General features: G+C 32.7%; 2 protein-coding genes across 3 annotated transcripts; both read right to left on the bottom strand.

Moving 5' to 3' along the window:
• Nucleotides 1-222: 222 nt before the first annotated feature.
• On the bottom strand, nucleotides 223-14491 carry LOC100797406 (hypoxanthine-guanine phosphoribosyltransferase). Of its 2 annotated transcripts, none has more exons than XM_003536353.4 (7): nucleotides 14325-14491; nucleotides 12036-12064; nucleotides 7941-8022; nucleotides 7811-7856; nucleotides 1767-2106; nucleotides 1292-1456; nucleotides 223-621 (listed from the first exon to the last, which is right to left on the bottom strand). In XM_003536353.4, exons 5-7 carry the CDS (start codon nucleotides 2058-2060, stop codon nucleotides 523-525), a joined length of 558 nt encoding a protein of 185 aa, XP_003536401.3. In that variant the 5' UTR covers nucleotides 2061-2106; nucleotides 7811-7856; nucleotides 7941-8022; nucleotides 12036-12064; nucleotides 14325-14491; the 3' UTR covers nucleotides 223-522. The 2 variants fall into 2 exon arrangements, with proteins under 2 accessions (XP_003536401.3, XP_014618817.2); XM_014763331.2 differs by having other exon boundaries at nucleotides 1767-2103.
• Nucleotides 14492-15492: 1001 nt separating this feature from the next.
• On the bottom strand, nucleotides 15493-16815 carry LOC102670327 (F-box/kelch-repeat protein At3g23880). Its single transcript, XM_006589413.4, has one exon. The coding sequence runs from the start codon at nucleotides 16756-16758 to the stop codon at nucleotides 15679-15681; it is 1080 nt and encodes a 359-aa protein (XP_006589476.1). The 5' UTR covers nucleotides 16759-16815; the 3' UTR covers nucleotides 15493-15678.
• Nucleotides 16816-19249: the final 2434 nt, after the last annotated feature.

Genomic DNA, 19249 nt, shown 5'->3' with positions numbered 1-19249 from the left:
ATAAAAATAAAAAAAGAAAAGTTTACATCTTTAAAGTCATAAAAACAAAAATAAAAAAGAGTATGACTTTAAAGTTATAAAAAAAGCCCTATGATTCTAAGTCGTAAATTAAAAAAATAAAATAAACTGAAATAATAAAGTTTATGACTTCAAGTTAAAAAATAAGATAAGAACCCAAAAGTGATGACACCCGTTAGTGACCGACCTCAAAATAAGTAATAATTCAAAAAACGAGGCCCGTTGATTTGATCTTGTATTGACAAACATTTCCTTGTCTGATAATTAGTACAAGTAACACGCTGTCACATTGCTTTAATAAGATAATAGTGTAAATGAAATTGTAAAGCTCTGAAACAATTTATTTCGTGATAGCCATGGAAAGCACACAGCAAGGCCCTGTTATTCATTTTCTTCTAGTTTCTATATGCTACTCTTGGAAGAATGTGTGGCAGACAAACTTGTAGAACCATGTTTAATGCTTTAAGATTCCACGTGTGACAGGTTTCACTAGGAAATATAAGATCACTTGTAAAGTTCAGGCTTCAAAACACCAATGTAAGGCAAATTTCTATAGAGTTCAGCGAAATCCAGTCCATAACCTACAACGAAATAGTCTGGACACTGCATACCAAACATATGTAAACAGAATCAATAGATATCACTCCTATCTCATACTGCTTAGTACATAACACTTCATGTCAGTACCATAACATAGACAACGTTGCTGCATTACAAACTATTCAGATTCATGCTAGAAACTATCTAGGGAATAAAGACTCAGCTAAAGCTGAAAATTCGAAAACTAAAATTATCAGCTAAAAGTTAATTGGAGTTGGATATTGATACGAGACCAAGAAGAGTACTTTTCTTTCATATTTCCATTCAAGTAAATAAGCAAGAAAAAAGAGGAAGCTATTGGATTAACTTAAGAAACACTTACAATTAGGAGGTAAAATAAATCAAACTTCTTTCACAAGTTAAAACTAAGTTATTCACCTCAATTTTTAGAGAAGTTAACGAGAGAACTTGTAAAGAATTTGAGGTGTATAAGCTAATTATAACTTACGAAAGAAGTTTGATTCATTTTACCACCTTATTTTCTTCTGCTATAAGTGTTTTCTGATATGTTTATCCAAACACGCCCCAAGTCTCAATAGAAGTTGAGATGAAAGTTGCAACTTAATTCTGAATGTTTTAGGAGAGCCTTCATGTCATGTGGCATGTTTTGGTATGCATAAAAAAATACAACAACCCCAAAACATATTAAAAGGGAAGAATGGGAGCATCATACCTCAAATCCCCGGTAGTATTTCCCTTCACCCAGCAACTGAAAATGAACTTTTCTCCTTGCAGGTTTATCAAGGAAAGTGCATACAGAAACAGAGGATACTCCCTTTGATTTCAAGTGCCCAATGACTTTAGATAAGGTATGTCCAGTATCTACAATGTCTTCAACCTAATTATCAATCCAATCTTAATGATTTTTAAAAAAGTGCATATATAACTATACAAATAAATACATAGGGCTAACAAAGAGGGGAGGGGAAAAAATATGTTAATAACAGAAAAAAAAAATGTAAATAAGAAATTATTAATAGTACATACATATGAAATTGAAAAGATTTGAAAATAAGAATATATATATATATATATATATATATATATATATATATATATATATATATATATATATATATTTGAAAAACAGTTTGAAAAACAGTTTTGCAATTGTTGTGTTGAGTGGAGGAGGAAAAGGGGGAATATACCACGATGACGTGACGGGCGTTGACGTCGACCTTCAAATCGAAGGAAATGGTGGGTGCGCCATTGGAAACGGTTCCGAAACCGTAGGATTCAACTCGGACGAAATCAACGGCGATGGACAGATCTATTTTGCGAACGAGGTCAGCCAAGAAGAGGAATGCACCGGTGGCCACGCCGACGACCACGGGAGCCGGAGATTGTCCGCCGAAGTCGGCGGAGATTTCGGCGGCGAGCTCGGAGACACGGCGAGAAATTTGGTCCTCGCTCCATAGGATTCTCTCGATATGGGAATGCATAGCCAATAGGAAGGGTTTATGGGATGCGTTGCGTTGCAACCACCTGCTACACTAGGGCTTCTCTTATTACTTTATTTAGAATAAATTACTGTTTTAGAAATTAGAGATGTATCCTTTATATAAGAAAAAATATACATTTAATAACTGTCATGTAAAAAAAATAATAACCAATTTAATTTTCAACGTCACATTAACTATTTTTTCTATTTATAATCATAATATTAACAATGAAAAATAAAATTTATAAATAAATTAATGATGATAAAATAATAATTTTATAAAATTATCATTCTTTCATATATTTATTAATTTTTCTTTCACACATTCAATAGACACATGTCAAATAACTTGGAAAAGTCACAATTACTCTTAGTGTAAATTTTATATGCCCATACAATCATGATTAATGCATAATGAAACAACAATTTCTTTTATAACATCAGAAATTTTTTATCAATGACTCTCTTAGTTTTAAAATAACTTGATTAACAATCTTAGAATAACTTTAATGATAAATCTCAAATTGAAATCTTAAATCATTTTTTGATAGATCCCATGGTGTCATACATGATTGATAATCTCTTAAGATTTGTTATGTTTTTTTTTTTTCTTTAATGATAGATCTCATTTGAGATCTTAAACAATTTTTTTATGTTTCACATGGACCTCATTTGTAAATAAATAAAAATTGAAAACAATATAAAAAATCAAATTTTTTTCTTTCCCCAACATCTCACTTCCCATTGATCGTCTCACTCTCTCTCTCTTGTGTCTTTCTCCACTTCCTAATGTCTCCTACTCAATTTTTTCTCTCACCCTCTCTCCAACCTGTTCTTCTGCCCCTTCCCCTTCCCCTTCTTCCTCCCTCCTCCACGACCTCCCCATCCCCCTTCTCCTTTCTTCGGCCCCTCCCCCTCCATCTCCCCCTTCTTCCTCCAACGACCTCTATTGAATTCAATGTATTTTTTTGTTCTTCCTCTTATGTTCTTGCATTTTTTCTCCTTTTTTCATTTTTTTTCTTCCCGTGGGTTGGTCTATTGGTTTGTTGGTCTGTTGGTTTGTTTTTAAGTATTTTTTTTGTTTTTTTGAAAGTTTGTGTAGAGATCTTCAAGGTTTTACTACAAAAACTCATTCTCCACCCTTGAAATCTCTACAACACCTTTATTGCAAGACTTCTGCAAGACTAGATCTTGAGCACAAAATTCTTGCTCAAGATTTTACATTAAAGATGTTCTTATACTTTGTTGCAACAAGAGAATCTTACTCTTCAAATTGATAAAGACTATTTTGGCAGAGTGAAACAACAACAGATAAATATGAATTAATTAATTATTATTTTACTGATAGTAAAAGAAAGATTGCATAAAATAAATAAGAGAGAGAAAATCACTTTTTCTTAAGATATCACAGTAATTAGTTAGTTGGAGAGTGGATAATTAAGAAGGCTTATCGTGTGTAAAGTGGCAAAGGTTAGAAAAATCCTAAAAAATATTAGAATGACAAAAGTTTAATGAACATCCAAAACTCCTATGCAATACCTAGAAAGAGAAAAAAGATATAAGTATCATAAAGTTTATGATATGATAAAAAAGAGATATATAATCACAAATGAATTGTGTTAGTGGAATCTTTAATTATCCTTACTTTTTTATCTTTAATGGTAAGAAACATATTATCATTTTTAAATGTATTTTATATCCTTAATTTATTACAAAGTCTATTACTAAGATATCATTCATTCCTCATTGATTGAAAAAGTACTTGTCATTATATCTAAACAATACTTAAAAATTACTAATTTAAGGCATTTTTGGAATAAAATAAGAATTTGTTAGTATCAATTAAAAATAACTAATTTAATAAGTTATTTTAGGGGAAAATTGCTTTCTTTTAGTCTTGATGGTTTAGGTATATGTTTCTTATATACAAGATCAAAAGTAGTATTATATCATTCTCCCTCTAAAGGAAAAAATAGACTAGGTTAAATTATATTTTATTAGGCTTGATTTTGTTCTTGGTCAAAAATATATGATTTAAGTCAGACTTATTTATTTGTCATAATAAATATTTTTTAAAGACCTAATAAAGCCTAAAAAGTATGATATGACCTAAAAGTTTATTTAAGAATTTATTTTGTGATTTAACATCAAGATAGAAGTAAAAATAAGTGTGTTAGATTTTTATAAGTTTGAGTCCGATTTATTATGTGACATAAATATATTTTTAGGTTTAATTTGACATTTATGATGACTTATTTAAAACATACTTATTTTGTAATAAGACCTTTCAATATGACATAAATTTATCTTTCAATAAACTTAACTTTTTATAAAGTTTAGCATGCTAATGTCTAATTGTATATAATAAAGTTATATAATATTTAGTAGAGGACATATCATATAATAAAAATGCATGATAATGAGATGATTAAATTTAAATCGTATGATCAAATATGATAAATAAGATTTAATGTTATATGATCACTTGCCATGTGATTTTTTGACATTAAATTTTAACTATTCATATATGATTTAGATTTAATCCTCTAATTTCATAAGATGTTTCATCATATTTACTAAATGTTTGAATTTTAACTCAAACCATATTATTTTTTATAAAATAAATGTCAATTAGGTAAGTCAACTTTATTGACTGTATTTGAATGTGAATATTTTTCCGGTGAAAAGTGTATGATTTAATTTGTATTGTTCAAAAAGTTGTTATTTCATAGTGTGGAAATGAAAAACAGAAACTATGTCTGAGGAACAACACTCCCAAGTCCCAAGGTAGGACAATTCTCCAAGACAACAAAATGAGATTCTCCTTGAGCAACTTCCTTGGCGAGACTTTTGTTTCTTAGCCGTCAATCAATTTTTTTTTCATTTAAACATAACTTATATATTATATCACCATTATCTCGTTACCAAAAAGAAATTATATCTTTTGTAAAAAAATATATTATATCTTTATTATCTATTTTTTTGATCTTGTGTATTAAATATCTAGAAAGATTAAAGTTTAACTCACTCTTATTTTATCATGTTCTTCCTCTCACAAGAAAAAAAAAATATATCATATTCTTATCTCACACTTCTATTATATCTTATATTCTGACCACAAATCAAAACCTTATCATAAATGTTAACCATAATCTTTCATATATTAGTTAAGGAATTAAACATACAAATATTTTATTAAAATGTACAAAAATTATTAGTAAGATTTCATCTTTATCTTTTAGGCAAAAGCTGACAAGTATTTTTAAGATATTGGTTAAAGAATTTTAAAAAAATATTTAATTTTGATCAAACAAAACAAAGTTCCAAGTCAACTGGCCATTTCTAAAAGCAAAGTTCCAAGTACTTATGATTTGGATGTTGCCACTGGGCTACTTGGCTTCCATGAACCCTTTGGATGTAATTCAAACAAGGGACGGAGGCTACTTGGCTTCCATGAACCTTTGGATGTTGCTATGGCTAGAAAAGAAGCTCCAAAGCTAGCTATGCAGATGTCAAGGCCTTTTGTGTTGGCATCATACCAATCCTTGACAGGGTTCAAGTTGTGTTTATAAAGTTTTTCTCCATAGTAGGATTATAAAACTAATCTCAGTTAAGGGTTTAATTGTATTTATAAAGGTTTTCATCCTTTTCTACAAAGATACTATGTTTTACAAAAATCGAATCCTAATTTTTTCTCATAAAATCATCTTGGATAAAAATTTTGACTTTTATTTAGTCATTTTATTTTCTAAGTTGGTAATTGTCCCCACTCCCAAACCTCTCTTCTATATAGGAAAAAAAAATGTACTCTGGGGCTGCACAATCCTAAATCCTTTCTCACAGCAAACGAAAAAAATGTTGATTTCGAGGCCCCTGAATCTAAACCCATTCAGGGATTGCAGGCATCAAATTGTCGAGACTCGATCACTTCCACCGAATCTCAGGGCCTAGAACCAGCCACCAACAAAATTTACAATTATCAACCACACACAGTTTATTAAGGACACGCGTCATAACTACAAACATAAGTATGCCACGCACCATCAACCTTTAACCTTCTAGAAATCAAAGGATCCAAGAATCCTAGAAACCGGAAGGAAAGTGTCTGCTTATTGGAATAAAAGGATCTACAAATGCAAATTGGTTGTTGTATAGATTCTTATGAAAAGATTGCAGCAAGTGATTCCAGCATCAATAGTTTCTTACTTTCTTCTATGTCCCTCCCTTTTCTACACTGAGCTAAGCAAATCAATGATTTTATTTTTACAACACCGAAATTCAAAATTTAGGAAGTGAGAAAAGAATAAACTTTCTCATATGAATAGAGAGGAACTCGTTTTACAAAAAGAAAAGGGCAAGAAGCTTGAGCATACATGAAAATAAATAAATAAATATGATAGAAGAAAGTTAAGACAGGTTGATGAGGCAGGAGACAACAATGTTTAGAAAGAGATATGAGAAAGACATTGTGATAGGTATTAATTATCAATGGGATCTGCAAATAAGAGAAGGAAACAGAGAGAAGGGTGAGAGCACAAATGAAATGAGAGCAAATGCTCTACCAAGCTAGAGAGAGGTTCTTTGAGCTCCAAGTTCTATTGCAAATCCATCATATCACCACAACCCAAACCCCAATTCCAATATAATAGAATCACTCCTCAATTTCTCTCTCCTCTAACTAACTTCCACTACCCCTCCACAAAACAGACACAAAGCATCAGGCCTTATGTGTTTGGGCCTTCAAGAATACATCTTGAAGGGCCTATCCCACTTTGTGACTAATTTCCTATCACATTGCAGTCATTATGACAACAGTCTACAAAGGATTAACTACAGTGAAAACCTCTGTTATTTGAAGAATTAAAACTAGTGTTGTGACACCTCAATATTTAAATTCAGCTGGCTTTCTCGTTAATTATAAACTGGTACAATAGATTATCATCGGATGAGTGCTAACCAATATTATCAGACAAGGAAGCAATGTATAAATTAGTGATCAATATTTGTTTATTGAACACACTTCGCACAAAAACAAGAGAAAACCTCAATACAATGAAAACATATAATAACATAAAAAAGTTCAATCTTAAATGTCTCAATGTCTTTTTTAACAGCAACTAAATTCTTAAATTGATAAGATTTTCTCACTCTAAAGAAGAACAAGACAAAAACAACAGGAAGATTCAGCTTCAATTCAATTACTAAGTTTCAGACATAGGTATCTCCCTCAGATTTCTACATTAACAAGTGGGTATTATAGATGCAGTCATCCAAATCCACTAAATCCTTAAATCCACAAGCACTCAATCTTAAGCTTTAACTAGACCTGAATAAATACTTTTAATTGATGATCCAATGGAATTACCAACGAGCACTCAAGTTTCAAGCGCGGATTGCTTTTGCACGGCTTCAGGCAACTCATCCACACTTAAACCAAATTATGTCACGAAGGCAATTGGCAAAATCAAACCGAATATTAACATAAACAACTAGTAAATAACATTTAGACAGATCATTCATACGGAATACAGAATCTGTGCACGAACAAGGCACAATAAGAATTAGAAATTCCAGCACAAACTACATAGCATATGAAAATAGACAAGAAATAAATGAACACCGTGATTTCTAGATCTACGCCTTATTACGCTTAGATTGAACAATAAAGATAGAGATATAAATAATAATCGTAGGAATAATGAAAAATGAACCATCTATTTGAAAAGTGCATTGGTGGAGGCGAGAACTGACCTTGCTTGTGACCGACACCTTTTTCGGAATAATGCAGAGGGAGAAACTGTTGCAAGAGAGAGAGAGAAGAGTGAGAAACTTTGCAAGAATGAAGGAGCGAGAGAACCTATTGAAATCCTAACACAATCACCTTCTTTTTCTTCTTCCTTTCCGATGCAGTCACCAGAAATCACCGCCGGCAGCTGAACAAGTGCGGAGGTTTTCGGGAGAAGCTGTTGCAAGAGAGAGAATAGTGAGAGAATGAAGGAGCCAGAGAAAGTGTGTACAACACAAAAGAATTTCAAATTCATTCATAAAATGAAAGAATTTGAAATGCTAATATTTAAGTTAACTAAAATCCCTGATCAAAATAGTCAATTTTTTTTTTTAATTTTTATCCAAACATCTTATTTAATTAAAAAATAATTAAAATCCTTTAAAAAATTAAATTACCCTATTAGATTTCTCCATCCAAACATACTCTAAGAGTGTGTTTGGATGAGGAAATTTAAAATTCTAACAGAATTTCAAATGCTTCAATTTAAATTATTTCATTTCTAAAATTTTGTGTTTGGATAAAAAATTAAATTTCTTCATTTTTAAAATTTTGCGTATAACTAGTTTCCACTATATATGTATATGATTCGTCCTATGCCAAACCACATGAATTTGCTTCCATGTCCCATATCGGGCACCGGCAACAAAAGAGAGATATATACCAGAATCACAATGTTTACTATATATATAATTAATCAAGTACAAGACGACAAGATAATAAAATATTAGATGCACTTCATTGAAAACTATAGCCTAGAATGCTCTTTAGGCAAATGAACAGGGAAAATATTAATTGTTAAAACATTTATTTAATAACTTTTTAAAAATAACGCATCTAAGAATAATATGTATATAAAGAACGTTGATCTTTACTACGTGTCAATCATCACTCCTATTCCAGTAATTTTTATTTAAATATCACTCTTATTTTCCATTAATCAAATTAACAATTTAAAGGAATAAAATTTAGTTAAATAAAAGTAACAAGAAACGCATTAAAGTGATAAACACTCCTAATTAAAAAAATAAATATTAAAGTGTAAGTTTGTGTATTGTTTATGATCAATGTGCCAGCCTTCTTTTTTTTTTTTTTGTTGAGGGAGTTCAATATGTAAGTCAATACCATGCTGGGGAGTTTTCTTTTAGGATTGAAATAGTATTTTTAGGATTGCCAGTTTTCTTTTGGGAGTTTACTTCTATAATAGTTACAAATATGAGATTTTGTGAGTATTTTTAAATAAAGGCAGTCAATTATAAAGTGAAAACGTTAATTTAATTGCCAAAAAAAATATTTTAATGATAAGAAAATTAAAAATAAAAGTAGTTAAATCCTTCAATTTTAGAATTTTTAAAAAAGATTTAATATCAAAAGCAAAAATCTTCATTAAATAAATATTTTTTTTATAAACTCATTAAATAAATAATTAGTTGAAAAGAAAAAAAATCATTTAAATTTATATATAAAGTTTAATAGGCATGTCTTTTTTTTTATCACAAAAGAGGAGCTAAACAGTAAACAGCCCAGAAAAATAAATTAAACAACAATAGAACTTGGAAAAGAAAAGCCTTCAACAACCTCCCTAAGGAGAAAGCGAAACAAGATCACCCAAGTTAGCAAAGGGCATGTTTGTATCGACGTTGTAAATATGGTGGCATGAATTCCAATGCCACTTCAATGCATAAAGTAATACAGGAAGTTGGAGACAACAGAACGGTAATACAAGGCATGCACATGCACTAAGTGGTCCACACAAGACACAACGCCTGACTAAGCAAAAACATAAACAGTCTATAACAGTAATGAGATCTTGGGCAGGATTTGACTAATAATAGAAATATATCACAAAATAGGCATATGTCACAAAGTAATAAGAGACAAGCCTGCATAAAAATGAGTAACACTTATTTCACTCTAAAAAATCCTAGTGCTGACAAGTTTAGTATACATTAAAAAATCCAGTACAAAGGAAGAAGAAGAAAGAAGTTTAAAGGATGTAAGATTATCATCTAAAGGTTGAAGGAAACGAAGATGCTTCTTCTGAAGATGGAGATTCCAAAGTGTATCTTCCTGACCTTGGAAAGGGCTTGGGTTGTGTAATTCAAACAAGGGACGGAGGCTACTTGGCATCCATGAACCCTTTGGATGTTGCTATGGCTAGAAAAGAAGCTCCAAAGCTAGCTATGCAGATGTCAAGGCCTTTTGTGTTGGCATCACGCCAATCCTTGACAGGGTTCAAGTTGTTTCAGAAATTGGCTGGCATTGAATTTGATGAACTCAACTCCAAGGTTTTGCCCTTAATGCCCATAGATGAAATGATAGGCAAAACTGCAGGACATGCTGCTTTTGAAGGCATTGCTAATGCAATCATACAAGGTAGGAACAAGGAAGGATCCAGTTCCAGTGCTGCTAGAATATTTTCTTACTTGAAAAGCATGGGAAGTGCCATGAGTTCAGGAAGGAGAGAGAGAATAACAACATGACTTTGGAATGTTGAAGAGGAGTCACTCACAACAGAGAAGCTTCTGGCGTTTGCCATGCAGAAGGTTGAGTCCATGACAGTCAAAACATTGAAAATTCAAGCTGACATGGCTGAGGAATGGATCAGAGACCACAGCTATGCTAAAAAGTGTTGCATGTTCTGATGGGGAACCAGAAAAATTGACACTCGTGTTGGTTGTCCAATTGAGAGATCCAATGAGATGCTATGAAGTAGTTGGAGGACCTGTGATGGTGCTGATTTATGCAACAAGTGCTGACACAAAAGGGAAGGAAGAGGAGAAAAGGTTCAAGGTAACAAGCATGCATGTGGGGGGTTTCAAGTTATTAAAGGGTCCAAGACAACCACTACTCTGTTACAACACACTCAAATTCTGTTATGCATGGTGATATAATCATATTCATATCCACATGATTGTCTAAATCATCCTCCACAAATTCAAATGTTGCAATTTAATAGCCACAACTTCGTTAACTCACTAAAATTATTATTTTATCTATTTAAATGGTTAGTGCAGAATTTTTCTTACAACAGAGAAGAAACAATAGCAAATCACAAGTATATCCAAGACAAAAAGGCATTCTCCTTCCAAGTATCTTTCGCAGGGTGAGGGTAAGGGGTTTCTTAGAAGAAAGCAAATCATCTGGTGAACCAAGGACAAACTTGTTTCCTTCTTGTCCAATTACAAAGACTGTAGGGAACCCCATTAAGGAGGTTTTGAAGATAGGGCCATACTTAGATATCCGTTCTTCCAACCAAACAGAACCCTTATCTTGTCTCTGTGCTTTGAGAAAACTAAGTGTCTCTCTGATGATAGGGTATCCCAGAGACCCTTTTGGAACATTTTTTGTTTGACTTTTTGATAGACACTTTGAGAGTAGAAAAGCTAAACTCAAAGTGAATGCAAATAGGACAAAGAATAGTATCCCATAAACCATTGACTTTAGCCTTAACGAATGTTGAGGTTTGGCAAATATAATGAAACAGTGACTTCAAATCATTCAGAGTAGTAGCTATGTGAATCAGATGATAGAAAGACATAGATAACAGAAATCATACATGGCCTTCTTAGACTTTCAGTGATGAAGAAATCGAAGACATTTAAGCAGATTTTTTAATTTTTTAATTTGGTACAACTAATCAAATGTATAATTAAATCAATTGAATAATCAAATCAATGGGATCAAGATGTTTTATAGTTAAATTTTTAAATCAAAAGGATTCCTTATTAAATCAAAAGGATTGCAGGATCAAAGAATTGAGTATGTTCTATTTATGGTTTCATCTATAAGGAAGCATTTTAGAACATAATAAGGTAAAAGGCAGTGCTGCAGGCTGCAGCAACAAGAAATAACTACCATGATTGATATTGATGATATGCAAATATCAACATCTTTTGTTACTTACATCTGTCCGAAAGTCAGAGGCATGGGTGGGTTACAAAGCTTGATGAATAAACACAGTGAAGAATAAACACAAAGTGAAGAAACCAAAGTTCTTATAGAAGAATAAACACAAGCACCTACAGTGCAAGGTCTGTTCCTAACAAATTTGCAAAAATACCCACAGTACAAATTAACGAAATCAAATAATAGCAACGAAATCAAACAATGAGTACCCAGTACAAAACCAATGAAATCAAACAACTAAATAAAAAATAAATCACAAATTAACGAAAAAAATGAACACACCGTGGCACAGCGAGAGTGTGGGTCGAAATTGTAACATCCCAATTTTTCGTAAATAAATTTAAAAAGCTTTTTAGTAATAAATAAATAAATAAATATAGAGCAAATAATAGGCTGAGTACCCTAGGTATAAATAGTTATGTTAAGTCAGCTGCCTCCTTTTGGCCTCATTTTCGTTTTTCCCCTTCTCCTCTCAAAACCCTTTCTTTTACCCGCAGCCTACCAAACCAGTCTCAGAAAAATGACGATCTCAAACCCGTTCACCGTTGGATCGTCGTGAAATTTGAGTATCATGTTCACAACACAATTCCGAGCATTCTCACCGTTGGGAATTTCGATATCATGTCTGAACTGAGAGAAAAACCCTTCGCATTGTAGCCTTTTTCTTTCCCGCAGAAACCCAGAGCTGTCTTGGTAAAACTACGATCCCGGTTTTGTTAACCGTTGGATTATTGTGAAATTTGGATATGTTGTTCGAAATTCAATTCCGCACGCTTCCACCGTTGGGATTTGCGAGATAATATTCGTGGAGGGAGAAAAAGGAATCGTATGAAAGACAGTACAAGTGGAGGTTTCAATCTCTTCTCCGTCTCTCTTACGTTTGGGAATTCTATCGGAGCAATCGGATGAATAATTGAAAGAATTTCCGGGAACTGCTAGAGATGTGGCTATCGCTGGCTGAAGACACGTGAGCCCGCTTAGAGGTAAGGGATGAGTTATTCACAGTTGGGAATTAGTGAGAACATGTGTAGGGATCCTTAGAGGATTAAATTGGGATTTTATTTTGGGATGTTTGTTAAATTGCAATTTTTCCTTTATGATTATAAATAAAATATTGATGTCCTGATGAAAATTGCTTGATAAATTGTGCTCTTGATATTTGTATATTTGGACCTATGATTTGGATATAATTGTGTAATATTATTTGAGGGGTTTTAGTCCTCATGTTGTGATAGTCTTTTATATAAATTGTTATATTGAGGATATGAAATGATAATTCAAATTGTGAGCATGTGATGAATTATAGAATAACATGTTGCTTTGAGATTATAATATTGTTATTGAGATTGAGTATAAGTGTAAAGTTGAACATGTGTTAATTTGTGAGATACGTGTAAACATGTGATGGTGGATTGTGACACTATGAGATGTGAAATTGTGAATGACTTCTAGTTGTGGATAAGTGTGTAGTTAACACTTGATGTGAAATTACTTGTGTTGTAAGCTATGAATTGTACAATACCCGACCAGCGTTATCTTGAGAAAAGCGTTGATGCGCAGTGTTAAAGAGAAAATGTAGGTTTCCTATTTAGGAACCAGTGTTAAATCGTAGCGCAATTGTGTTGAACGTGTTTAAAACACGAGTGTAAGGTCGTGGATATTGTATAATTCATGAGCAGTGTCTGCATGTAAAAAAAATTATTTTAGGGGTTGGACCTGAATCAGGAGGGAGAGGACCTGACGGACTCTTCAGAGTGTAGGCCTTGGGGGCCACCGGGTTTGAGTGCTCCTTTAAGCCTATGCTGATCTCATATGGTTGGAGCATTCTCGCAAAACATCGTGACCCTGACTGGTCTCCCTATGATCTTACTTAGTGAGAGTGACCTGACAAACCCATTGTGTGGTGTGTCTTGTTATGTACTCCTAAGCGCCCCAGGGTGGTTTTTCACTGACATGGTACCACATTGCATATAGAATTGAGTCTTAGCATAACTATTGCATATGCTTGCTAATTGATGTGTTATTATATCTTGATCGAAGTGTGGGATTCTTGTGTAATGTGATTGATAATTGAAAAGTGAATTTTGAATGACGAAGTGGTGAAGTTACGTGAGCTATGTTTAAGCAAGTGGTATCTCATTTATATAATATATATATTTAATTGTCTTCTTTCTCTATTAGCTAGGAATGTGATAACTCACTCCCTGTGTGTTGTTGTGTTTGGATCCTGTGATGATCTTGAACTTGTGTTCGGGGAAGCAGATGAATAGGTGGATGACTATGAAGAACTTCATGCTAGGGGACACGGGAACACCACGCTCTGATAGGATGTGACATTAGGATATAGGTTCTATATTAATTATATGAGACTTATATGACTTTCTTTGAGTCGAGATGACTTTATTATTTATTTGGACAAGTTTGAATATGATGTAGAAGAAAGTGAATGTGAGCCTTTTACCCATTTGAAAAGCTTGTATTTAAAAATGTTTTAAAAATACTTTTAATTAATATTTGAATTTTTATTCCTTTATTAATATATATGTGAGGGGTAGAGGGTGTCACAGAAATCGCAAGGGAATGAGACTGTGGGTCGAGATCGGAGTTCTCGGAACCTCTGAGAAAAGAGAGTACCCGCAGAGAGATGAGTGAGCGCTGGTACTGGAGAGAGGAGTTCTTGGAACCTCTGAGGAGAGACCGAGAGAGAGGAGTGAGCGCTGGTATGGAGAGAGGAGTGAGTGCTGGTATGGAGAGAGGAGAGAGGGGTGAACATAGAGACGAGTGAGCACTCTTACGGAGAAGGGTTCCTGTGGTGAAACAGAAGAGAATTTTAAATTTTTTTCTTTTTGAAGGAATTTAAATTTCTGTGTTTTAAGTTAACTAAAATACTCCCTTAAAATGCTTGAATTTTAAATGTTTTGTTCAAACTAAGAAATTTTTACCGTATAACATTTCAATTTCTTAAAAAAAAAAATGAATTACTTCATTCAATTTCGACATTCATGTGATATTATGAATCTTCTAAAAAAAAGGTGATATTATGAATATTTGATAACAAATATTTTATGAGATTCATTAGAAGAGTTTGTTGGTGTTACTCTCTCGATTTTTTTTTCTGATGGCTCTCTCGAATTTACTACTAACATATCTAGGTATTTTTAATTACATATAATATTTAATTCATAATAAAATATTTCTTATTATTTTATTTGAATTCTAATTCTAATCATTATTATGTCATTGAAACAAAATAATTTTATTTAATTTTTAATTATTGATCAAATCAATTTACAAATTTACAAATGAATAACATGCATTTATAGTTCTTCTTTGGAAAACAGGATTAATACTAACTAAAAAAAAGATTTCATATTTTTAAATTAATTCTGGGCATCCATGTCATTGAAACCTTTGATATTGATGGGCTAGAAAAAGTCAGATTCAAAAAATTATTTTGCCAAATCTCCCATCTTTTTTGTCTTGGAGATTACAGGTATTAAACAAGGCCTAAGTTTTCCAACAAAATAACAGACCTTGTGAATTTGAAATGAGGAAAAACTACAAGGGCAAATAGTTTAGTCTTGCATGTGTAAATAAAATTGCTCGAGTTAGCTGCTGCAACACTAGGATTGCTTTATTGTTTCAGTATTTCTGTATGTAAAAGCACAATAAATATAATACAAATAATGTCTTCCCAGTGCAGATAACATAATATATTTTCTGAAAAGAATAGAAAGAAAGCTATAATATTAGTAGAATTCTTATTAATCAGTGATTTTCAATTTAATCATCACTAATCTATTAACAATATAAGAGATGGCAGGGTAAGGCTTCACCTAAAGAACTCACCACAGAGACACCCCAAAAATTCTGAAACAAACAGTAGCTAGCCTAACACAACATGAAGGAATCCACAAATGTGAATTTAAAATTGTGGTGAAACCAAACTTTCATGATAAACATGAATATCAAACCCAAGTTCATCCACAATCCTAAGATAGTCCATCCTACCATCATTCAAATTGTAAATAACTAATTTGGAAGATGTAGTCTTGAGGAGAAGAACACCATTTTCTGAAATGCACAATGGCACAAACAAGTGAGACCATCTACAAATCCCAAGCTTAATGTAAGGGATGGTCACCAATTTAGTCCAAGAATTTGGAACCCCATACTCCTTCATGAGCCACACAATCCAATGACCTTTTCTACAGTCAGAGAAACAAACACAAAGACAGTCACGCAAGACATCCAATGTAGGACTACAAATCTTGTCATGGTCCCCATCAGGCAGCAACACTTCGCCATAGGTCTCCGTCGCCAAATCGAAGGAAAGAATCATCCTTTGTTGATCGTCGTTGTTTAGGTCTCTTTTCGCGATCCAATTAAGAGTGCCACTCACAAACTTCCCTGGCTTCCTGGTGGGATGACACGGGAAATTCTGAATCACCTTGCTACAATAACAATCTGCACCAAAGGTATATAATTTGGTGACGGATTTTTGAAAACTACCCACAACAACCAGCAACTTGTACTTGTCGTTCACGTGATCATAGCCAAAGCAATAGTAAGTGAAACAACTCCGAGGCGAAACCATGATTTGGAATTTTTTGGATTGCGATCTGATGGAAGGGTTGCACAATACGACATGGGTTAAGTTAATATCAGACAAACACAATAAGCCATTGCAGGAACCAAGAATGCGGTACTTGTGACTCGTCGAGGAGTAATAATGGCCTTGTTCAGGGATTGAAGAGTTTTGCAGCAGTGAATGCACAGAGTATGATACGAGTTTGGAAGAGGTCAATTGTTGGTGGGCAATGTTTGGATGGGCGATTGAGGTACGAAGGCGGTGCATGGCGAATTGGGGATGGGAGATTAGGGTTTTCCATGATTTGCAGACGCATCTGAATTGCAGAAGGGATCTCACCGGAACCCTAAAGAGGATCTCCGAGATGAGTTCCTCTGGTAAGAGCCACAATGGAGAAGCAAGTTTGCAGGGCATCCTCTGTCTGTTCCCTTTCAACGCAATATTTTGTTACAACATTCACCAAGGATTTGTTTTTTTGTTCCTTATAACACATTCACTTAGGATTCAATTCAATCACAGCTTACTTAATTGTATTATATTCTCTCTCTGGATGCAAAAATATTACATAGACAAAACTAATTAATCACCTTATTTAGTGATATCGTATCATTTTTAAAAAAAAAAATAGTGAATTATCATATTTTAAAACATCCCTTATTTAAATGCGTTGTTTTTTTTAACTCATGATATTGAATTTCAATGAAAGATATTTTAATAATAACTTTACTTTTCAAATGAAATTAATAAAATTAAATAATATTTATTATTTTTTAATTAATATAAAATTAGTTTTTTTAATTTATATTACGGTATGCGGACTATAATTAAGGTTTTACCATATAATCTAATAAGACATGTCAACTCCTACTTAATTCTTTGAGTAAATAATAATATATCATATATGCATTAACAAAGATTTTTATTATTCAATTACAGACTGTAATATATAATAAGTTTGCTAACTTCAAAATAAAACCTAACCAAATGAAATTAAAAAGGATTAATACTTAAAACAAATTGAAATTACATAAAAAACTAATAAAAATAAAATTATAAGAAACCCAAATAGACATCTGAATAAAGATTATTTAATATGCATGCATAAGTTAGTAGTTAGTAGAATTACAACCTGAATCACTTTACAGTCAAATCCAGATGGAAAAATTTCCACTCCAGTTACTTACTGGAATTTTCCAGTAGAAGAGAAAAAGCACCATAAAATTAAAGATACGATTATTCATGCAAGTAACAAATGAATAGATACTTACGACCTGAATATTTACTCTGATTCTGACAATTCAACTTAATAACCAATTACAGTGGTAGTGATATACAGAGGAAAAAATTGAGCATTTATAACACAAGAAAGTAGAACAATTGCTGCTAGGGGAACGACATCGTTCTTCTGCAGTAGTGTTTGCAGAGATAATGATCTCCAAACTATATCTATTGCACTAGTATGTTAATTTTGTCTTCTGGTGTTACAATATCTGCTCAGGCATTATCTGATTCCCTTTTTTATTTCCTGCAACTATCAAACGAAGTAAATGCCAGATCAAGCCTTATAGGCAATCCACTCTCACATTTGCAAGAACATATCACACCGTTTACTGTTTTACATGCCTTTGGTTCATGAACACCATTGCTATGTTGCCTCACCAGAAATCCCCTTATATCTGTTATCTGCCCTATTATAAAAAAATTATAACGTTTCTAAGTAAACTATAAAAAGTAGAGATAGAGATTATGCAAATAAAGGTTGGATGACCTTCATTCTTCTTTTATCTGCTAAACCTTATAATGGTGAAGTAACCAGTGATAAGAGTTTCAGTAAGACAGAATACTAACTTCTAAACCGTTAAAGGATTCTGCCACCCCAAAAATATCTCACTTCATGCCTGTTCGATTCCCAATACAAATGTTCAAAAAATAAAAAAGAAAAAAGTGCTATATGCTGGCTTGCCTGTCTCCATGATTCACTAAAACAAAGTAAGCAGGAGTGAGCTGGTGTTGATGGGAGGAGTGGGTGGTGTGGCATTGTGACTTTTGTGGAATTGAAATGTTGGATGTTGAAGTACAAAAAATTCCTTTTCACATTATTTACTATCAGAGAAAGATTTTAATTCCATTTTTTTCTTAATGTCTATACAAAAGATTTTGCTTGATGATCCTCTCTGACTCGAAGGAGGTTGCTGGTCAGCCTCGATGTACAGAGGTTTGTATAACTCCAATGATGATAGGCACCACCATGTTATTCTGTTGGTTATTTTTCATGACCTTGTAAATAACATTTCTCTTCCAGTTATAATTGGCAGTTGGTTGTGTTTATTACTCTCCGTGACCTTTTAGATGTTCTTCAATTTAGTAAGAAAATTATTTTTTAAGAGTGTCCGTCACTTCTATTCTTCATGTTAACAAAAATCAATTGCTGATTTATTTTATTCATCTCAAAATCTACACCAAAAAATCTAACTAGTTGCAACACTTACCACAAGATTGGTGGTCACTTCAGTCCAATTAGATTAGCCAATTTAAAACAAAACTAAGTTTGTTTCATATTGTATGTGCAGTAATAATGGTCTGTTTGTCAACAGAAATAATTCGTAATTCAGCTTAACATTTAATATTAAATAAATCACATAGATGAATAATAGTTTATTAGAACCCCTAAAGTCCGTATATGTGACGCCAACAAAGATTAATGTCTGCTAAGTAGCATTCAAACAAAATATGAACATTCTATGGTCCATGCCGCATCTCAAATTGACAATCAACGGATAAAAGTTCAAAAATTATTTAAAACATTCCATGGTCCATGCCTCATCTCATAGGTCATGGTTTATTAATGGAACATGCTTTTCCTGCGTGTACAACATTCTCTAGCTTCGTCCTTCCTAAAACAGGA

The sequence above is a fragment of the Glycine max genome, chromosome 10 (assembly GCF_000004515.6).
Source record: "Glycine max cultivar Williams 82 chromosome 10, Glycine_max_v4.0, whole genome shotgun sequence".
NCBI classification, from domain to species: Eukaryota; Viridiplantae; Streptophyta; class Magnoliopsida; order Fabales; family Fabaceae; genus Glycine; species Glycine max.
The sequence above is the reverse complement of the archived record's forward strand: the minus strand, read 5'-3'. Positions and strand labels throughout refer to the sequence as shown.

Coding starts and splice junctions, on each gene's coding strand:
- LOC102670327 (XM_006589413.4), bottom strand. CDS start 16,758: ATGCCCTGCAAACTTGCTTCTCCATTGTGGCTCTTACCAGAGGAACTC.
- LOC100797406 (XM_003536353.4), bottom strand. CDS start 2,060: ATGCATTCCCATATCGAGAGAATCCTATGGAGCGAGGACCAAATTTCT. Junction 1,457..1,766: donor ACGCCCGTCACGTCATCGTG/GTATATTCCCCC, acceptor ATTGATAATTAG/GTTGAAGACATTGTAGATAC. Junction 622..1,291: donor AATACTACCGGGGATTTGAG/GTATGATGCTCC, acceptor TTTGGTATGCAG/TGTCCAGACTATTTCGTTGT.